At 47.0% G+C, this 16646-nt stretch overlaps 1 protein-coding gene across 1 annotated transcript; it reads right to left on the bottom strand.

The window, feature by feature from the left end:
• Positions 1-2836: 2836 nt before the first annotated feature.
• Positions 2837-15566, bottom strand: LOC116952197 (E3 ubiquitin-protein ligase ZNRF2-like). The gene is made up of 5 exons (XM_076074077.1): positions 14878-15566; positions 9820-9915; positions 9167-9272; positions 7226-7306; positions 2837-5595 (listed from the first exon to the last, which is right to left on the bottom strand). Exons 1-4 carry the CDS (start codon positions 15260-15262, stop codon positions 7249-7251), a joined length of 645 nt encoding a protein of 214 aa, XP_075930192.1. The 5' UTR covers positions 15263-15566; the 3' UTR covers positions 2837-5595; positions 7226-7248.
• Positions 15567-16646: the final 1080 nt, after the last annotated feature.

Here is a 16646-nt window from a genome sequence, read left to right as displayed (position 1 = left end):
ATGTCTGAAGACAACGAAGACCCACACGAGCAGTTTAGTTTAGTTCCCGGAAAAGGAAGTTGTGTATCAAAGTCATGTTTAACGGGACCATTAAAACCACCTTGGCTGCAATAATCGACGCGGTTGGCCTGCATTACTGGCCGAGTGCAACGCGCGATCTGAATGGAGGGTTTGCGATCATTTACATTTGTTTTTTTTTTGTTTACGTTTTTATTCGCAACACAACGTGAGCCCGGTACAATACGCCGGCCGCCAAAAGGGGGTCCGGGAGGTCGGTGGGAACAGAAACCCCGCTAACAACCCGATTTCGGCACAACAGGACGCCTTGCGAAGGCGGAATATTGGGCTCACTGCGATCATTTAAGTCTCAAAAATAAATCGGCCACACCACATGGCAAGTGGAAGTGCACGCCTATTCCTTGTACTGCCTCCTCAACTAAAGCTTAAAATAAAACATTCTGAATCCTAATTATAATCGTAGTGGTGGAGGCCTCTTCACCCACAACACCAAAAATACAGGCGATGTATATAAATATATCGACGAATATTTTTGGGTCAAATTTTAAGACAACCGAGTGAACAAGCAGATGTTAGTCACGTACAAGGTAGATGATCGAGTGGGTGAAAGGTACATCCAGGCAATTTTGCATTATGCAGTAACACTGCTGTACGTTCCACACTCCACATTACACAAATTTCACAATACAACGCCTTGATGTACACAATTCACTTGAATTTCACTGCCGAGTGGCTACCACACGCGACGCCCCACTGATGATATTTGACGCGTTCCATGCAACCACCCGCAAATTGAATTCGCTGTCAATGTCACACGACTTCCAGCACGAGGATCGCATTTCTCCCGCCAATAAGGGCACGGTCATCACACATTGTGAATCAAGGGTCACGAGGTACACGTGGGTCACACGATGGGGGCAGCTACCGGGGTCTGGTGGTACACTGGGGCGACAAGGGAAAGGCAGCACAAGTCACGTGTTAGGACGCCAAGGGGTGGGAGGGTAATATGAAAGACGGTCACCGTATCGCGCACTTTCAGGTGCGCTTCTGCGGGTGTCTGGAACACTCTTGCTTCCAGACGGAAGCGATGCGCTTTCAAATCATCGAGATCGAAAACTCATTTCTTTAGAACGGCTTTTTGTTTCTAGTTTGTCGTCCTTCCCTCCGCACCTCCGCCTATCACGGTTGGCAACGTATGGTACAAAATAAGTTCAACATACAGACACCAGAGGTCACATGGTTACTGCAGCTACCAGATGCCACATGGTACACCAGGGCGACATGGTGGGGACTGCACCAGGGTAATTGGGAGGCAATTATTGCATCGTTTAGGAAATGCGTGGCAGTGCAAGGCGATTATTGATCCTGCAAGCGGCTTGTGTTTTAGAGCCGAGAGCTATCGATTCTCTGGGCCTTCCGGCCGGAAGGGGTCTCCCACTGCAGGCGTCACGACATAGCCCAACCAAAGCGGCAAACACGGCAGGGGTACACAGGGCCTGGTAATCACACCACAAAAACAGTATCAGACAACCCAAACATCATACGACTCTTATACGACACAATGTACTTTTGGTGTAATAAAAAAATAGAGCCCGTTTAACACGTCGGCTTTTGCGGCCATATCATCCATAATCCAGGCGTTTTCTTCGGTTAGATCCCCCCCCCCCCGCCGCCCCCCTTTGCGCACAAGTATTGCCACGACATCTACGCCTCTATTTAAGGAACGAAACGGGTGGACTTCTCCACAAATCTGGCTGTCGCCTGATGAAGCTAGTTGTAATTACTGGCGAAACGTCGTTACTCAGATTGTAAATGTTGTGGCTTGGCTCTCCAACACACCGGTGTGCTGTACTAGTGACGAATTGGCATGTTCTGTTTATGTGACAAACCTCTCTAGTTGGCTGTGTCGGGTGGTGGCGGGTTTAAAGACACATTTTATATTTACGCGATCGAACCCAAAAGAACCTTGTATTAAAGAGCCTGTAAACACAAAAGACAGACCCCCCAGCACCACGCCCGACCGCCTTTGTCTTCCCAGTGGCGATGTTTACACAACGCACCAGGTACTCATGAGGCCGAGTCAACCTAGGGGAGGCCCAGGACCGGTTCAGATAATCGTCACTGACTTTTGCCATGAGCGGGAATTGAACTCGGGACGCCGGGTTCGTAGAGCAGTGCGCTAACCGCTGCACCACCGCTCCCCACACACACGTGCGCGATTCAGAACGTCAGCACGCAATTGGACCAGTGCACGGTCTTATTACTCAACAAAAATGATTCATCTTGCGGCGTAATTGCGATTGCATGTGGCAGCGGTTCACTCTCTGAAGGCGCCCATTTAAACCGGCCATTTTTACATTTCATATCAGACACGCCAAGTTGCCTCTTATAGTCACGCAACGAGCGATACACCACTTGTGCGACGGCTATTATGGAAGCGGGGCGACAAAAGCACAATGCACACAAGCGTCATGTGCAAACTATGAATTCTCACAGACGAAGAGACACAGAAGCTCACACCCGTATGGAAATGGCCAGAGGATTGAAGGCACCCCCCTATTGCCGGAAGATGCTTTTGTGCAATTTATTGAGATTTTTTTTCCACGACAAAGCATAATTCACAGGCACTGAACACATGGCTCATGCTCTGCCCCTTGGTTCGCTTGAAATAAAAAAAAACACTTACATTTACCGCATCACATTCGAGACTCAACCATTCAACAGCAAGACGAAATAATAATCAGAAAACACACAAAAACAGAGTTGGAAGCTAATCCCACAGAGGCACAAAAGAAAAAAGACACTTGCACCATGAATGTATAATGCATTTTTGCTATATTTATTGACATGTACAAAATGATGGGCCACCAAATTTCAAAGACACACAGACTGCCTTAACCAGGCATCGCACAGACTCGGCCAGACGTCCGACTATATACACTCACACTACAAATTTTCCATGAAACTCCACGGTTACATGCAATAGATCTTGTTTATATTTCGACAGCCTACGTTTGCGTTTTATTTGTTTAAATCTGGGGTTTCTGGTCATGAAAATTAATGTGTCAATTGCATTTCCTACAAAACACAAGTTGAAAGTTTTAAAAAGACAACACCTGTCCTACTGCCTTAACTTGTAACTACACTTTTTAAAATATATGTGTGTATATTTGCAATATAAAAAAGGTACGTGATAATATTTTGGGAACGTCAGCTATTCAGGTGGAGGGGATTTAATGAAAATACGCCTGAACAACCACACCACTTTCTCCGCCAACAACAACAAACCCATGTAACCTTTGTTTGCGTGAAACGTTTTCTTACAAACTGCCTCGAGTCCACATACACAAACACCACTTTCCATTTGTAGGGGGGAGGGAGGATTCTGTTAAAGACGCACAAGACCACAGGACTACCCGGTGCTAGGCGAGGACTCGATCGGCCCACGCGTTTTTTTTTCTCTGTACAAAAATCACGCAGAAAACCCCCGGCGCGAGGGCCAAAGCGTCCGTCCGTGTTTCCCCGATTACGTTTAGTTTTTTCCCCACTTACGGCTTAAATAATACAATGGCTACACGTACATACAACGCGACCCCACCGCACACGCTCGGACAACGTCGCATTTGCGTCTCTGTAAACGTTAAATTATGGGGGGGGGAATTTTTTTTTTCAGAAGGTTAGTGGTAAAGTGTGCAAATCGATCCCTGGCACCAACCCCCCCCTCCCCCTCTTCCCAGTGTTTTAGAAATAACTTCCAAAGTGACATCAAGTTTTTTTGTTTGTCTGTTTTAGGTTTAGATTCAAATTATGTAATCTATGCATTTCATTGTACTGTGATGAAAAAGGTTGATAAACTGTGCAAATGCCCACCATTCTACAGAGCACCTATTCCTAGCAGTAGAGGGCATATGCTTCTTACTGCAGGTGGCTTTAACGTGTCAATTTGAAATGTAAAACATAAAGGCCTCTTATTTTTCTTACAAAGCATTAACGGAGGTAGTTCTACGATCGCCATAACTGTCGGATCATGCGTAAAGAGCAATGCTTACACGACTGCGACGCAGAATTAACCTACAAGCAACACTCCTGTCTCGTCTCAAAGCAAACACAAACGTTTAGAAACCAAAAAACGAAAATGTGACAGGCTGGAAAAAAGAGATAAACATTCTGTTCACGCGAAATTAAATTTGTTCCTGTGTGGCAGATATGCAAGGAGGTCAAACGCGGCAAAAATGTCAAGCATCTAACTAGGAGTGTGTTATAAATTCGATTGTTTTAATTAAATAGAGAAAAAAAGAACCTCACTGCGAATTTTTAGTGCGAATTAGCACATGGAGCAAGGCGACACTTTTAAAGGCGCAGCCCAGTGTCACTTAGTGCACTTTCCTTTTGTAATGCGACAATTTTATTTCTGTAAATGTTCTCAAAAATAATGTGTTAAGAAATATTTTTTTCCTGGGTTCATTATATATTGGATGGTGCAACGTGTGTATTTATTCTTTGCACATGGAAGGGTAAATGGAGACAAATCATCCTCCGAATTACAGTTTTGGCCTAACTCCTGCATGGTTGTTCCTTGTCCAGCGTGCAATGGACAAGGATATTTAAGCAAATCCACATTATTGAAGAAAATGTGAAACCGAAAGTTAAAAACACCACCAGCTTCAGGAAATGTTTAGAAAATATCCAAAAGATGGAAATGACGTTCGGAAAAAAATGCATTCGCGACGACGTTGTTTGGTTCAACAGCTCTTTACCTTCATAGACCAAAGCACAAACTTGAAATCAATTTACTTAAAGTTTATAATTGTTTTTCCTCAATACCTTATATTCTGATTATGGTCAGGAAATCTTGACACCGACTATAAATTCAGCTTCTGTATCTACAACGGGCGTCATACTTTCAAAGACTGGAAACAGATTCCCGCTTCAAAAACAACATACTTGACATTTGAAAGTTCAAAAATTTGGCCACAACGACACCTCGGACAGCTTTTACATTTTCTGCCATTTCGCTAAATATTTCGATGACGGACAATTGCATCCACATGACACGACAGGAACGCGACCGGGGCTTGCTCGTTAGCACACACGCTGACGGGAGCACCCATGCTATATGTCGGTTGCTCATCACACTGCCTCCCGATAAAATCGGGCCCGTATCGGTATGAAAGCTCGATGGATAATAAATTACAGGGGGCAGTTCAGTATATGTCGCTGTCAGTGATGCACCAGCAACAGCCGTACGGGGCAAACAGAGCACGTGTCATTTCCAACCGCAACACGGGACACTTGGGGACTGGGGGGTTGGGGTTAAGGTAGTCGTGGTTTTGATTGGGGAGAAGTGGAGGGATTGGGGGGGGGGGGGGTTCTGCCACCCGCCTTCGTGCTCCCCTCCTCGACCCCGCCGCAGAGAGCGGGCGGGAGGGCGGAGGTAAAGTGCGCGGTTAAGGCTCAAGTCGTGATGGAGGGGTGGGGGGGGAGCAAAATACTCAGAAAAAAATCAAAAGCCTCTCGTTTGATTGCTCTCAGGTCGCTCTCCCCGCGGCACGTGGGCTGGTGGTGATCAGGCCGCCACTGCACAGCAAAGCAGAGGCATGAGGTCACCATCGGGGGGGGGGGGGTCAAGGCAATCACAGAGACAACTGCCCTCCTAGTATACACACGCACATCTAGCTGCTTTAACAATAACGTGGATAAAGATTGGGGGTGAAACCAGTGGAGTGGGCGTATGTTGGCATTCCTCATTTTCTCGACGGACACGTGCTTTCAGTTTTAACCATGCTGCCACAGGTCCATCACGTTCAAGTTCAGAAGCACGCCCACATAACTTGCGTGTTTTAAATTATTTCAAGTGGAGGACGAAAAAGTAAAATAAAACTAAACGTAGGCATGGCTACTTTACACAACACAAAGTGTTAGTTTTGGCTCTGTTGCCACGTATTCCACATGGTAATTACTAGAATGTTACCAGTACGTTTCTTTGGCACTGTCTTGACACGTTATAAAAAGTTCACATGCCATTTTCCTGCAGTGTTTGTAAATAATTTAAATAACCAACACAGTTTTGCTCTATTTGTCGAGACTGTCAGTGCAGGTTTAAAGCAAAAGAGAATTGGGGCTAATAAACACTCATTGCATCGCACATCACTGACTCCAACAGATAACAATCACAGAATATCCAACAGCGTGATGCATTCTGCACACATTCGCGGAGCAGATTGAACCCCATTCATCAACAAAAAAGTACGGGTTAAAAAAAACCAGCTGAGCAACGTAACACGAAAGCATCGCCCACCATAGAAAACGAGCACCATGAGAATTAAGATGTATTCAGGCGACACATTCAAATATAAGCACCAACGTGCATTAACAGCTGCACAGCTGAAAACATCAAACTTATTAGGGGGCCTTAGCATGACTTGCAACGACTTCACTAGAACATAAAATGACATACGAGTTATCTGAGATGGAAACACAGCACACCTCTCTCCCCCGCCGCCCCCTCCTCAAAATGACCGGTCAGAATATGCCAATACGGCAAAAGTTACCCGAGAAGCCTGGGTTACAACATCCCCCGTGATCGAAAAGATCATGCCAATATGGCAATCATGCCAAGGCCGCCTTGCTCGACGTACTAAATTTACCGAAACTCAATTGCACATGTGCAAATGACCAAAGACTTCCATCGGTCTAATAAGACAAAAAAAACTAGAACACAGGTCCAACGATTGCATGAGACACAAATATAATTTGCCGTGAATTCGTCAAAACGATAAATCAATACAACCATTTGTCAATTCACTGCTGACTAAAGCCCCCGTGCGCCACCCCCCCCCCACCACCAAACCAACACCGTCTGCCATTGAAGTTGTTCAAGCATAATTCAGTGCAGGTTTGGTGAACCTGGGTTCTCCAGGACCGGCTAGAATATGACTCCGCCACCTATGCTAGCTGCAGGTGGGAATCGGAACTTGTAGCGTCTCCGGGATTCATAGCGCAGTGTTCGACAATACACTGCACCCCCTGTCGAGCCAGGCAATTCATTTTGAGGCCACGTTTTCACTCAATTCGCTTCCAAGGGGTCCCCCCCTCCCCTGCGACCTGGAACCCTACCTGGGGCTGAAAGGTGCCTGTTCAAACGGGCCCAGTCATTATCAATAAAAACGCCGGTTCACTTAAAAAAAAAAGCAGCCGCATGTTTTACCTTTCTGGGCGGGTCTAGTCATGTTAGTCAGGCGGGTGCTCAGGACAGGAGCGGTTCACTTTAAACCATGAGTCAATACATCTGCAAGGAACACAGGTGAAGGTCCAAGGTCAGTCACAAGATGATACACAGCACCGATAGTATTGAGTAACAAGAAAATCCATGTGTGTCGCCCTCAGTGTAGCCGTTTCAACATGACTCGTGTTCTATAAATGCAATCTCCAATGAGACTAGTTCACGCCAGTCTAATCTAGATTTGAAGTTTTTGTCACTGCAGGGATCCATACTCTTTGGTTCTTTTGGTAAAGTCACGTAGGTATAATTATTTTATATCTACGTGACTTTACCGAAAGAACCAAAGAGCATAATTCACGTCAGCTTTAAGGAATGCCTGCAACAAATTTAGGTAAACGGTATGCAGACTTTTTGTCAACCAACCAACTGCTGGACAGGGGGGGGGGGGGGCTCCCCACATAGTGCAGGCCGCGGGAAGTTGTTTGACCATACTTCACCACGCTGGTCTGCGAGCTTCGGTGAATGCGGCGAATGTAGATGCGTGAGCATAGTAGAGTACAACAATAGATTTTGCTGCACTTTCTTCTGCTCCCCACCACGTAGCCCAGGGAGGGTGCCTAAAACACCTGTGTTATGCACAACTGTGTTATGCACAAGTGTTTTAGACTACTAGCAAAAAAGTCCTATTTGTAGCTGTTCATCCCCGAGCTAAAATGCTCTGATAGTGGCATTGTCTTTGTACTGTTCGCCTTTTGGCGTTCTCTGGTCTCACACTGGTGAGACTAGACCCTAAAGAAGGCTTCTGTCTCTGGTGCAGGCGAATCAGTCTCAAACACAATGCATATCTTATCAGAGCATGTTTGTTTGCATGTTCACCACAGGTACCGTGTGTGGTTAATGCAGTAAACTTGATTCCTTGCAAAAGGTTTCCATTTGGTGTTTGAACATCTTAACACCACCTCCTGTTTTAATGCCAGAAAGGGTAAAACCTATTCTTGTTTTTTCATACCTATGTTACGCGTGGTGATTGCCCATCCAATCACAATCTAGGTGGAACCCTCAGACTCCTGAGATCTGATGGGATCAGCTGCATTCCTGGTCTACTTGTGTAATTACAAATGTAATTAGCATTTTACATAGATTACCAATGCTCATTAGTACAAAACCCACAAGAGTGTGGCACGGGTGAATCCTGTGCTCAAAAAATACTAGCCCTTTGCACAGAATATTCTTGTTAAGAAACGTGCAAGCATCTTATCACATATGCATGAACATATAGATATAATTAAAATGAACCAGCACTTCAAAAGGCAACTTGGCAAATATTCATGAAAGATTAATGTTCTTCCAAGGGTGTCTATCACACCCAGCTCGAGGTGGTGTCACTTTTTAGGTTGGTGTGGATACATTTCACATGTCCACCACGCTCTCCTCCGCCACGTGACACGTGAAATATAATTCCTCAAGACACTCGTGTAAATAAGTAAGCGGGATAATTTGCTGAATTCAGAGTTTGCAAGGAGACAAAAGTTAAGCTGGTTTAATTTTTTCCTTTTTTGTTAAGTTTGCAGTTGACAAATTAGCAAATCATAACCATGAACGTGTAAAGGACGACAGCAAAGCGGTGGCAACACAGAACGTCACAGCTGTTTGCTACTTGACGGTGAAACGGCCACCTCCAGTAGCATTTTGGCCAAAAAACGCAAACGTCAGTTTCCTTCTAAGCATTGCGCTACAATTTTCTAAAAATAGATTTTTTTTTCCCATTGTACCTTCAAAATAAATGAACGGACCGCGCTATTGAGGCGCCACAAGAGCCAATTCACGTTATTTTGTTATGACAACAGCAATTGTGCATGCTTAGCGGCGCGAACGAGTGGCGAATGTGCAGTGACACGTAAAACGCACCACAGCGCCGTTACTCACCCCTTATGATAAATACAGAGGCAGGGCAGCCGCGCAATTGTGTCTCCTTGATCCATCTCATCCAGGCAGATGGCGCATTCGCCAGCGTCTTTTGTCAGTACATCCTCTACGCCACCCAGACACAGGTAACCCCCATCAATACCAGATGTCGGTTCCAAACGCAATCGAGGAATTAGGTATTGTGACAAATGCATCGAATCAAATTGATTCTTAAGGCTCGTGATGCGTGCAGGAAATTGCAGGAAAAGAGAACGTTGGTTTTGTGAAAAGAAGCCTGGAGATTAAAATATAAAACAGAAAGAGGAACACATGGGTTAGAGAACAAGTCTGTAACGGACAATTTTGAGAGTTAAGAAAAGTAAGTAGGGGGCTTGGACAGAACATGTCGCTAAAAGGCATGATGACCTGTGGGAGAGAATAACTCCATGCGTGGCAGCCAAGGAACGGAGCGCATCCGAGAGGACGTCCAACAAGGACACGAGTTACGATTTTATCTCTTGTGCAGGTGGCTAGTAGGATTAGTGACATCACAGGATCGCGACGGATGGCGATTGCTCGGTGAGACCTTCTTCCGGCAGTGGTATATGATCACTGCTGATAACGAAAAAAGTACCGGAGTACAAACCAATCGCAGGCGGTGCAAGAGGCCTCACCGTTGTACGAGACGCGAGGCTTGGTGAGACACATGACAAGGTGAACCTCCACCTCATCGGACGGCACGAACTTGGAGCAGATGGGGCACTTGAGCCCTGCGTGGGTTCAGGGTTGGGGGTGAGGGACGCATGAAGGGGAGATGGGCCGAGTCACATCAGGGTGTAGGAGAGCAAGGTAGGTGGTGGGGGTGGGAGAGTGTGAAGATATGCACAAAATAACGCAACAGTTTAAATGTAATTCTACGAATGACACTTAATACTGTAACTGCAATTAGTATAAGGCAAAGAGGTTATCACACTGCGCTATGAAGCCGATGGCACGAAAGCTTCCTGGCCATGGCTGTGAGGGCAGTTCCACAATTTGGGAAGTACGTTTCAGATACTTTGAAGAAAATTAGTACTGTATAATCATCAAGTGTTATTTTTTTGCTGGGGCGAAGCTATCACTCAATTAGGACTAGAATTCAGATACAAATAAGTTGTCCATCTTTCTTAATTAAAGGAGAAATGCTCTTAAAATACCGAGGTGTGAGATGTACTTCGACAAAATGACTTTTTCATGCACGTTGCCATTATGTTTATGCGTGGCAAACCAATGACTTATTCCATAAACAGGCCACATTTTCTAGAACGAGATAAATTACCGTCAAAATTACACCATATTATGAGGATGATTTTTTAAATTCTAATTAGCGAGGTTGCCTAATCAGTGAAAGTGATATCTGAACCAATCTTAAACCCTCTTTTATCAACAGCAGTAACTAGCATTGTGAATGCGGTCAACAAACAATCTCAAAAAGTGTGTGGAGGAAGGCAGTAAGATTGAGATGAAGGACAATACATATATTTGTATTACTTAATTTCAATTTGCCAAACAGTTACTTATTCAGTCAAGAGCCAGTCTAGACACCCCACAATACAAACCAAATAAACACGACCAGCATGTTTAAATAGTTAACCATTTACTGTACTTTCTAATCACATTAGCCCCTTTGACCAGTCAAACAGACCCTGAAAGAAAAGTTTGCATGACTAACTTCTGACTAAAAGGTATAAAACAGTGAGCTAAAGCTTCCCATCAGAATTTTCTCTGCACTGGAATGGATTTTTAATACATTGTGTCAACTTCAATATAAGCCCAGTGTTTGCACAAAGCAGGTTCCACTTTGTCAGGTAATCCACTTTGTTAAACCCGTTACAGTAAAAGCAATGGCAGCAAAACATAGCCTGATGGTACTCAAGTAGAAATATGAAAGGGCAAGGTGCTGCCCTGCAATTTCTGGATTATGCTACTTCTGGAAGAATGGCCTCCACACGGAAGGAGCTCCGAAGATTCCCTCTAGTATTTTCCCTACTTTTCCATATTGTTGAGACACCTTGGAACAAGTGGGAATTATCCACTTTGCTCCACCACACACGAACAGCCGATCAACCTAATGTGGTGTGTCATATAGAACGATGGATGGACAGAGAGCAGGGGGGGGGGCATTAAATAAAATACCCACCGTGGTTTTAACTGCTGCGTTTCGGGAAAAAAACAGCGACCGGTGGGTTGCAAGTAGTGTGGTAACCGTTACACCACACAAGCCATAAGGAAATATTAATTCTATAAGGAAGTATAAACCCCTCCTGCCTGGAATGGCGAGCACAAGTGGTGGAACAAGGGAATGACTTCAATGTCTGCTGACTTGGCATGCCAATATACAAATGAGTACTGCTGCTCTTAGCAATGTGCCCTTCCGTGGGTTTGAACAAAGTACGCTACGAAATAAAAAATATAAATTGTAGCACTTTCTCAATTCCCCTTATTGATGAGAGCCACCCCAGGCGTCGTCTGTTGAGGTCACTGTTTGGACACAGCAATGTAGTTGCTGATTTCAATCAAGATACTCTGAAATTGCACTGTCCACTTGAAACAAGTCCGAGTTAAGACAAACACTGACAATGTATAACTGAAAGCACGACACAATTCTACCTTCTTCAGGTAAAAAAGGTAAATTCCTTTATCAAGGAAGCCTATATAACCAAATCGCCTGGAATGTGCCCAATCTTAAGATCTCAGAAACTATGTAGAAGGGTTGAGCCTGGTCAATGTGGGTGACTACAGTGCACACAACAGGTATTATAGGCGGCTGCAATGCTACCTTGTGAGCCGAAGCGTACAGACATATACATTGTTGTGCTGTATGTCTATGCTCCCCTCTCTTCGCCCACCAACACTGACGAGCGTAACGCAACGGTCAATGAAACAACTCAAAAGCCCCACGGCGGACACAGAAGGCCCTCATTCAGCAATGGATTAACACAAGCGGCTGTACCGGTTGCTGCTACTACTGTCTGGAGCTCCTTGCCCCTCGAGGTCAGGACTTCTAAGAGACACTTACAAAATCTTAAAACTTATGCGTTTAAAATGTCTCTCTCCCTCCCGTTATTTTCAAACGTCTTTCTCGCTTTTTCTCTACTTGGTTGCTGATAAAACTATGTTCCGCCTTTTCATGCATAGCGCCCTGAGAACGACTGTTTAAGGGCCGCTTTCGTTCGTGTCCCAGGCCGCTTGTCCTGGCGAGGGTCGCGGCGGCAGCGTGTTGAGTAGTGGCGGTCCAGACCTCCCTTTTCCTGGCGACAGACTCTAGCTCTTCCTGGGGAACTCCCCGTGGTTCCCAGGCCAAGCCGAGCGACAGAGTGCCGCCAGCGTCTTCTGGGCGCTTTATACATTTAAATCATCATTATTACATTTTATTCAGGATGGCCTTCACCTATTCTTGAGACCTTTTTTTAACAAGAGGATGGTGGTTGGTGCTGCCGATGCACTGGGGGGGGATAATTTCATGGCCAATTCCCCCCCCCCCTGATTGTATTCAACCCCACCAGTTTGTGTTGCTTCAATAAAAAAAGATAAATCCTTGGGCCCTGGCCACGTGGGGTTGGTAATGAGCTCAAGAGGTAGGCCCCTAGGATGAGCCCCCCAATCCAGCCCTCTGTATTAAGCGGCTTCCACGTGAGTTAAAACAATCGGCCAATTCAAGAGGCCAGCAACAAAATACACACTCGCAACATTCGTCAATAACACTGCCCTCCCTCTAGTTTGCCAGTTGCTTTTCCAAATGCCCCGCGAAATAAGACCAATGCTATAATATATACTGCATATATATACAGGGTGGTTCAATTTTTTTTTTTTAACACTTACATGGGACTATCGTTTTTAATGGAAAAAGAACGGATAAAAACATCACGAATGTATGTTAATAGCTTGACAAAAATCAAAGAGTCTCCCACTTGTTCGCCATCATTGTCAACGCTTGCCTGGAATGTTCTCCAAGTGGTCCCCAGAGCCCGGAGGCAGCAGCACATTTCTTGCGGTATTGTTGCAAAATTCTCAGAAGTGTTAAAAAATGTTAAAGCACCCTGTATTTTGTGTGTGTGTGTATATATAATCGGCGACGTTACACGCATCCATCCTCTTTACAGGCGACGAAGAAAATATCCCTATTTTTTTTGTTATTGCTAGTTAACGTCTCAAGGATCTAAGCGTCCAAATCAGAAGCAGCTGGCATTGCCGGAAATGCGTTGGTTTCGTAGGCAAGCTACTGTTACAGACTCCTCTCTATAAGCATACATCTGTGGAAGTATTCAAGAGTAATTATACTAAAAAAATACTCTCGCCACTACGAAGGGACATTGCCCGAAACGTCGCCTACTTTATCTCTCTTCCGATAATGTTTTCTGACGAGTGTGTTGTTTTGTCATCTGCGCACCGCCGTGCCAACGCAGCAGCAGATTGTTTTGTCCCCGTTCAATTTTAAACCGCACGGCAGTTACCCCGATGCAACTTAAAATGCACACATGTTGCCCTTGTGGTTAACGTTGGTTCAACTCCTAGTCATGTACAACTATTTACTTCATCACGAGACGGTGCTCGTGGGGGGGGGGGGTCTTCAGCGAGTGGTGGCATAGTGGACTTGGGTTACGTAAGGTCAACCATGCCATGCACACACCGCTCACTTGACCATTTGGTAAGCGACCGAATTCACGAAACAAAAAGAGACACGTGGGCTGACGAAACACAGAACCGGAGCGGGATTCCCCCACCACTCACGCTAAAAGTCGAAGGATTTTAACAACCAAACGACACGCCATCCCCGGCTGTTTATAACGGCGCACCGGAAATCGTCGTGGAAATTCCACGTTCCCGTGGCGGGGATGTTAGGACACGCGGCGTTACCGAGACCCAACGCGTTACAGTTATAATAAAAGCGAGCAAGAGACAAAGAAAAACACGTGATGGATGTGTGTAGGGGGGTGGTTTGAGATAGGGCATGGGAAAGGAGAGCAGTGGTTGTGAGAGTGCGGAAGAAGGTAGGGAAAAATAAAAATATTGAAACGAGAGTGGGGACAGGCGAGGGATGTAAAAGAGAGAGAGAAAAGAACGAGATGGAAGCGAATACAGGCGAGGCGAGCGAGAGGAAAGAACAATGAGCAGGAGAGCTGGGAGACAAAGGAGAACGAACTTGAGGTTTGAGGGATGACAAGTCACAGTGGATACGGGTTGGAGGAAAGACGAATACGGCAATGAGAGAGAAAGGAAAGATGAACTGAAGATGTTAAGAGGCGGAATGGAAGAGGGGTGGGTAAGAAATACACGTGGGGAGAGAATTCGGCGAGAGACGAGAGAGACAGCCAGAGGTTTCGCAGCGAAGAGACACGGGGGGGAAGACAATCACGTGGCAGTGGGGTGAAGACGACGATGTGTGAGGTGAAGACAAAGGGGACAGGCGCAGGCTCTAGCTACTGAGGTGCGTGTGGTGTGTGGGGTGTGCTGTGTGTGGGGTGTGCTGTGTGGTGTGTGCTGTGTGGTGTGTGCTGTGTGTGTGTGCTGTGTGTGCTGTGTGTGTGCTGTGTGTGTGTGGGGTGTGCTGTGTGTGTGGGGTGTGCTGTGTGTGCTGTGTGTGTGTGGGGTGTGCTGTGTGTGGGGTGTGCTGTGTGTGGGGTGTGCTGTGTGTGGTGCTGTGTGTGGTGCTGTGTGGGATGTGCTGTGTGTGGTGTGCGTGGTGTAATCACCGCCGAAGAGATGTGGGGCGAAGCGCACGGGCAAGGAGCGCGGGATCCCCGCCAAGCCCAGGATGCCTCCCGCCGCGGAGGCCGCCGCGGAGGCCGGCGCGTCGCCCTCGTCGGGGCTGCTCCCCTCAGAGTCGCCCGAGCCGCGAGACGAGGCCGGCGAACGCCTCCCGGGGACGCCCAGGGCCCGCTCCCTCTCGCGCGCTCGCTCCCTCAGCCCCGCGGACCCGCGACTCGAGGCGGCGACGCCCGCGCGGTACGAGGCGGAGGCCGCGGCTGCCGCCGCCGCCGCAGCCGTCGTGGGGGTCGCGGGTCCCGAACCGCGGGCAGGGCCCTCAGCGCCGGCGAACGGGCCCGCCTCGGCGTCCGAACTCTGGTTGGCCCCCATTATTTCCGACCGCGAGTGTGTGTGTGTGCGCGCTTATATATAGATAAACTTGCGGTGCCTGGGGATACTCTTCTCTCTCCGACTCGGTGTCGCTGTCTCGTCCCCTACCCACCCCCCCCAGCAAGGGCCTCGCTTCTCCGTGCACCACCACGAGCCCCGAAGTCAGACGCGGCCCGCCCGCGCCGCCATGTCGCGCCGTGCGCGCGCGACGCGACAACCCGTGCGACGTCACCGCAACAGCCGTCCGCAAACGGAATGACGTCACGCGGGTCTCGGAGGCGTGTGTTTGTTTGGGGATCTGTGCGCGGTGACGTCATCGGCGCGTGTTTAGCGGGGAGGGGTGGAGGAGTTTTCTCTCTCCGGGATGGGTGCCGTGACGTCACCGCGCTGTGACGTGATGTCGCCGTGCGTTCATTCCGCTATCTGTGTATATAGCAGCTATGTAATCATACCTGTCCAACGCCTTATAAGTGACCTACATTATTACAGACCAATTCAGACCTTATCGGTCACCCCGTGTCATTATACATCTCAACGTTAATCCTACAAAGTCCCATCACAAGGGAGAAACACAAAATAAAACAAAATGTGCCCCTATTAAAACGGCTGCCATGCCCATAGACACATACGGTTAAACCGTATGTGTCTATGGGCATGGCAATATGTTCAGGAGATAAGCTTCGAGGTCTGCTAGCCGCGACTTGGAGGGTGAGTTTGTGTAGTTTGTTTGACTATTCATCCTCCGTCGAAGGAGCCCAGCAACTCTGCGGTCCGTGGTTTTGGACTGGGTGGCCACAGCGGTGACTTGGGTGAGCTTTTTTTGGAGAATGTGTGGCAAAGTGACGTAATTGTGCGAAGGCGAATAGCGTGGGTGACGTAAAACCCGAGACGGTACGAGCGACATGACGTATTTGATGACATGACGTCACGTGCGAATGTAGACGGAATTTGCGTCACTATTCGCCGATTTCGCCCCGAACAGCTGGGCGTGATGTAGCCTGCAAGGCTCGCGCGGAGGTTACGTCATGGATGTAACGTGGTTTGACGTCATGCGTGGCAAATTTGAATGACGACGCCTCTGAGTGTAAGTTTTTTGTCATTAAAAAATAATAAACGCGAGGCGTCTCTTTGCAAGGGTGTCCGTTACAAAGTGCAACATTGGCGAACAACAGTTGTATTAGTTTAACACGTAGGCTTTCGCGACCGATATCATCCATAATACAGGATTTTTTTGGGTTAGATCGCGTAAATGTGTGTCGTTAAACCCGCCACCACCCGACACAGCCAATTAGTAATGTTTGTCACATAAACAGAACATGCCAATGAGTTACTAGTACAGCACACCGGTGTGTTGGACAGCAAAGCCACAACATTTACAATCTGA

Source organism: Petromyzon marinus, chromosome 45, assembly GCF_048934315.1.
Source record: "Petromyzon marinus isolate PM22_M1 ecotype Great Lakes invasive population chromosome 45, UKy_Petmar_22M1.pri1.0, whole genome shotgun sequence".
In the NCBI taxonomy this organism is placed as follows: Eukaryota; Metazoa; Chordata; class Hyperoartia; order Petromyzontiformes; family Petromyzontidae; genus Petromyzon; species Petromyzon marinus.
Note: the sequence above shows the minus strand (reverse complement) of the source record. Positions and strands in the feature narration are given on the sequence as shown.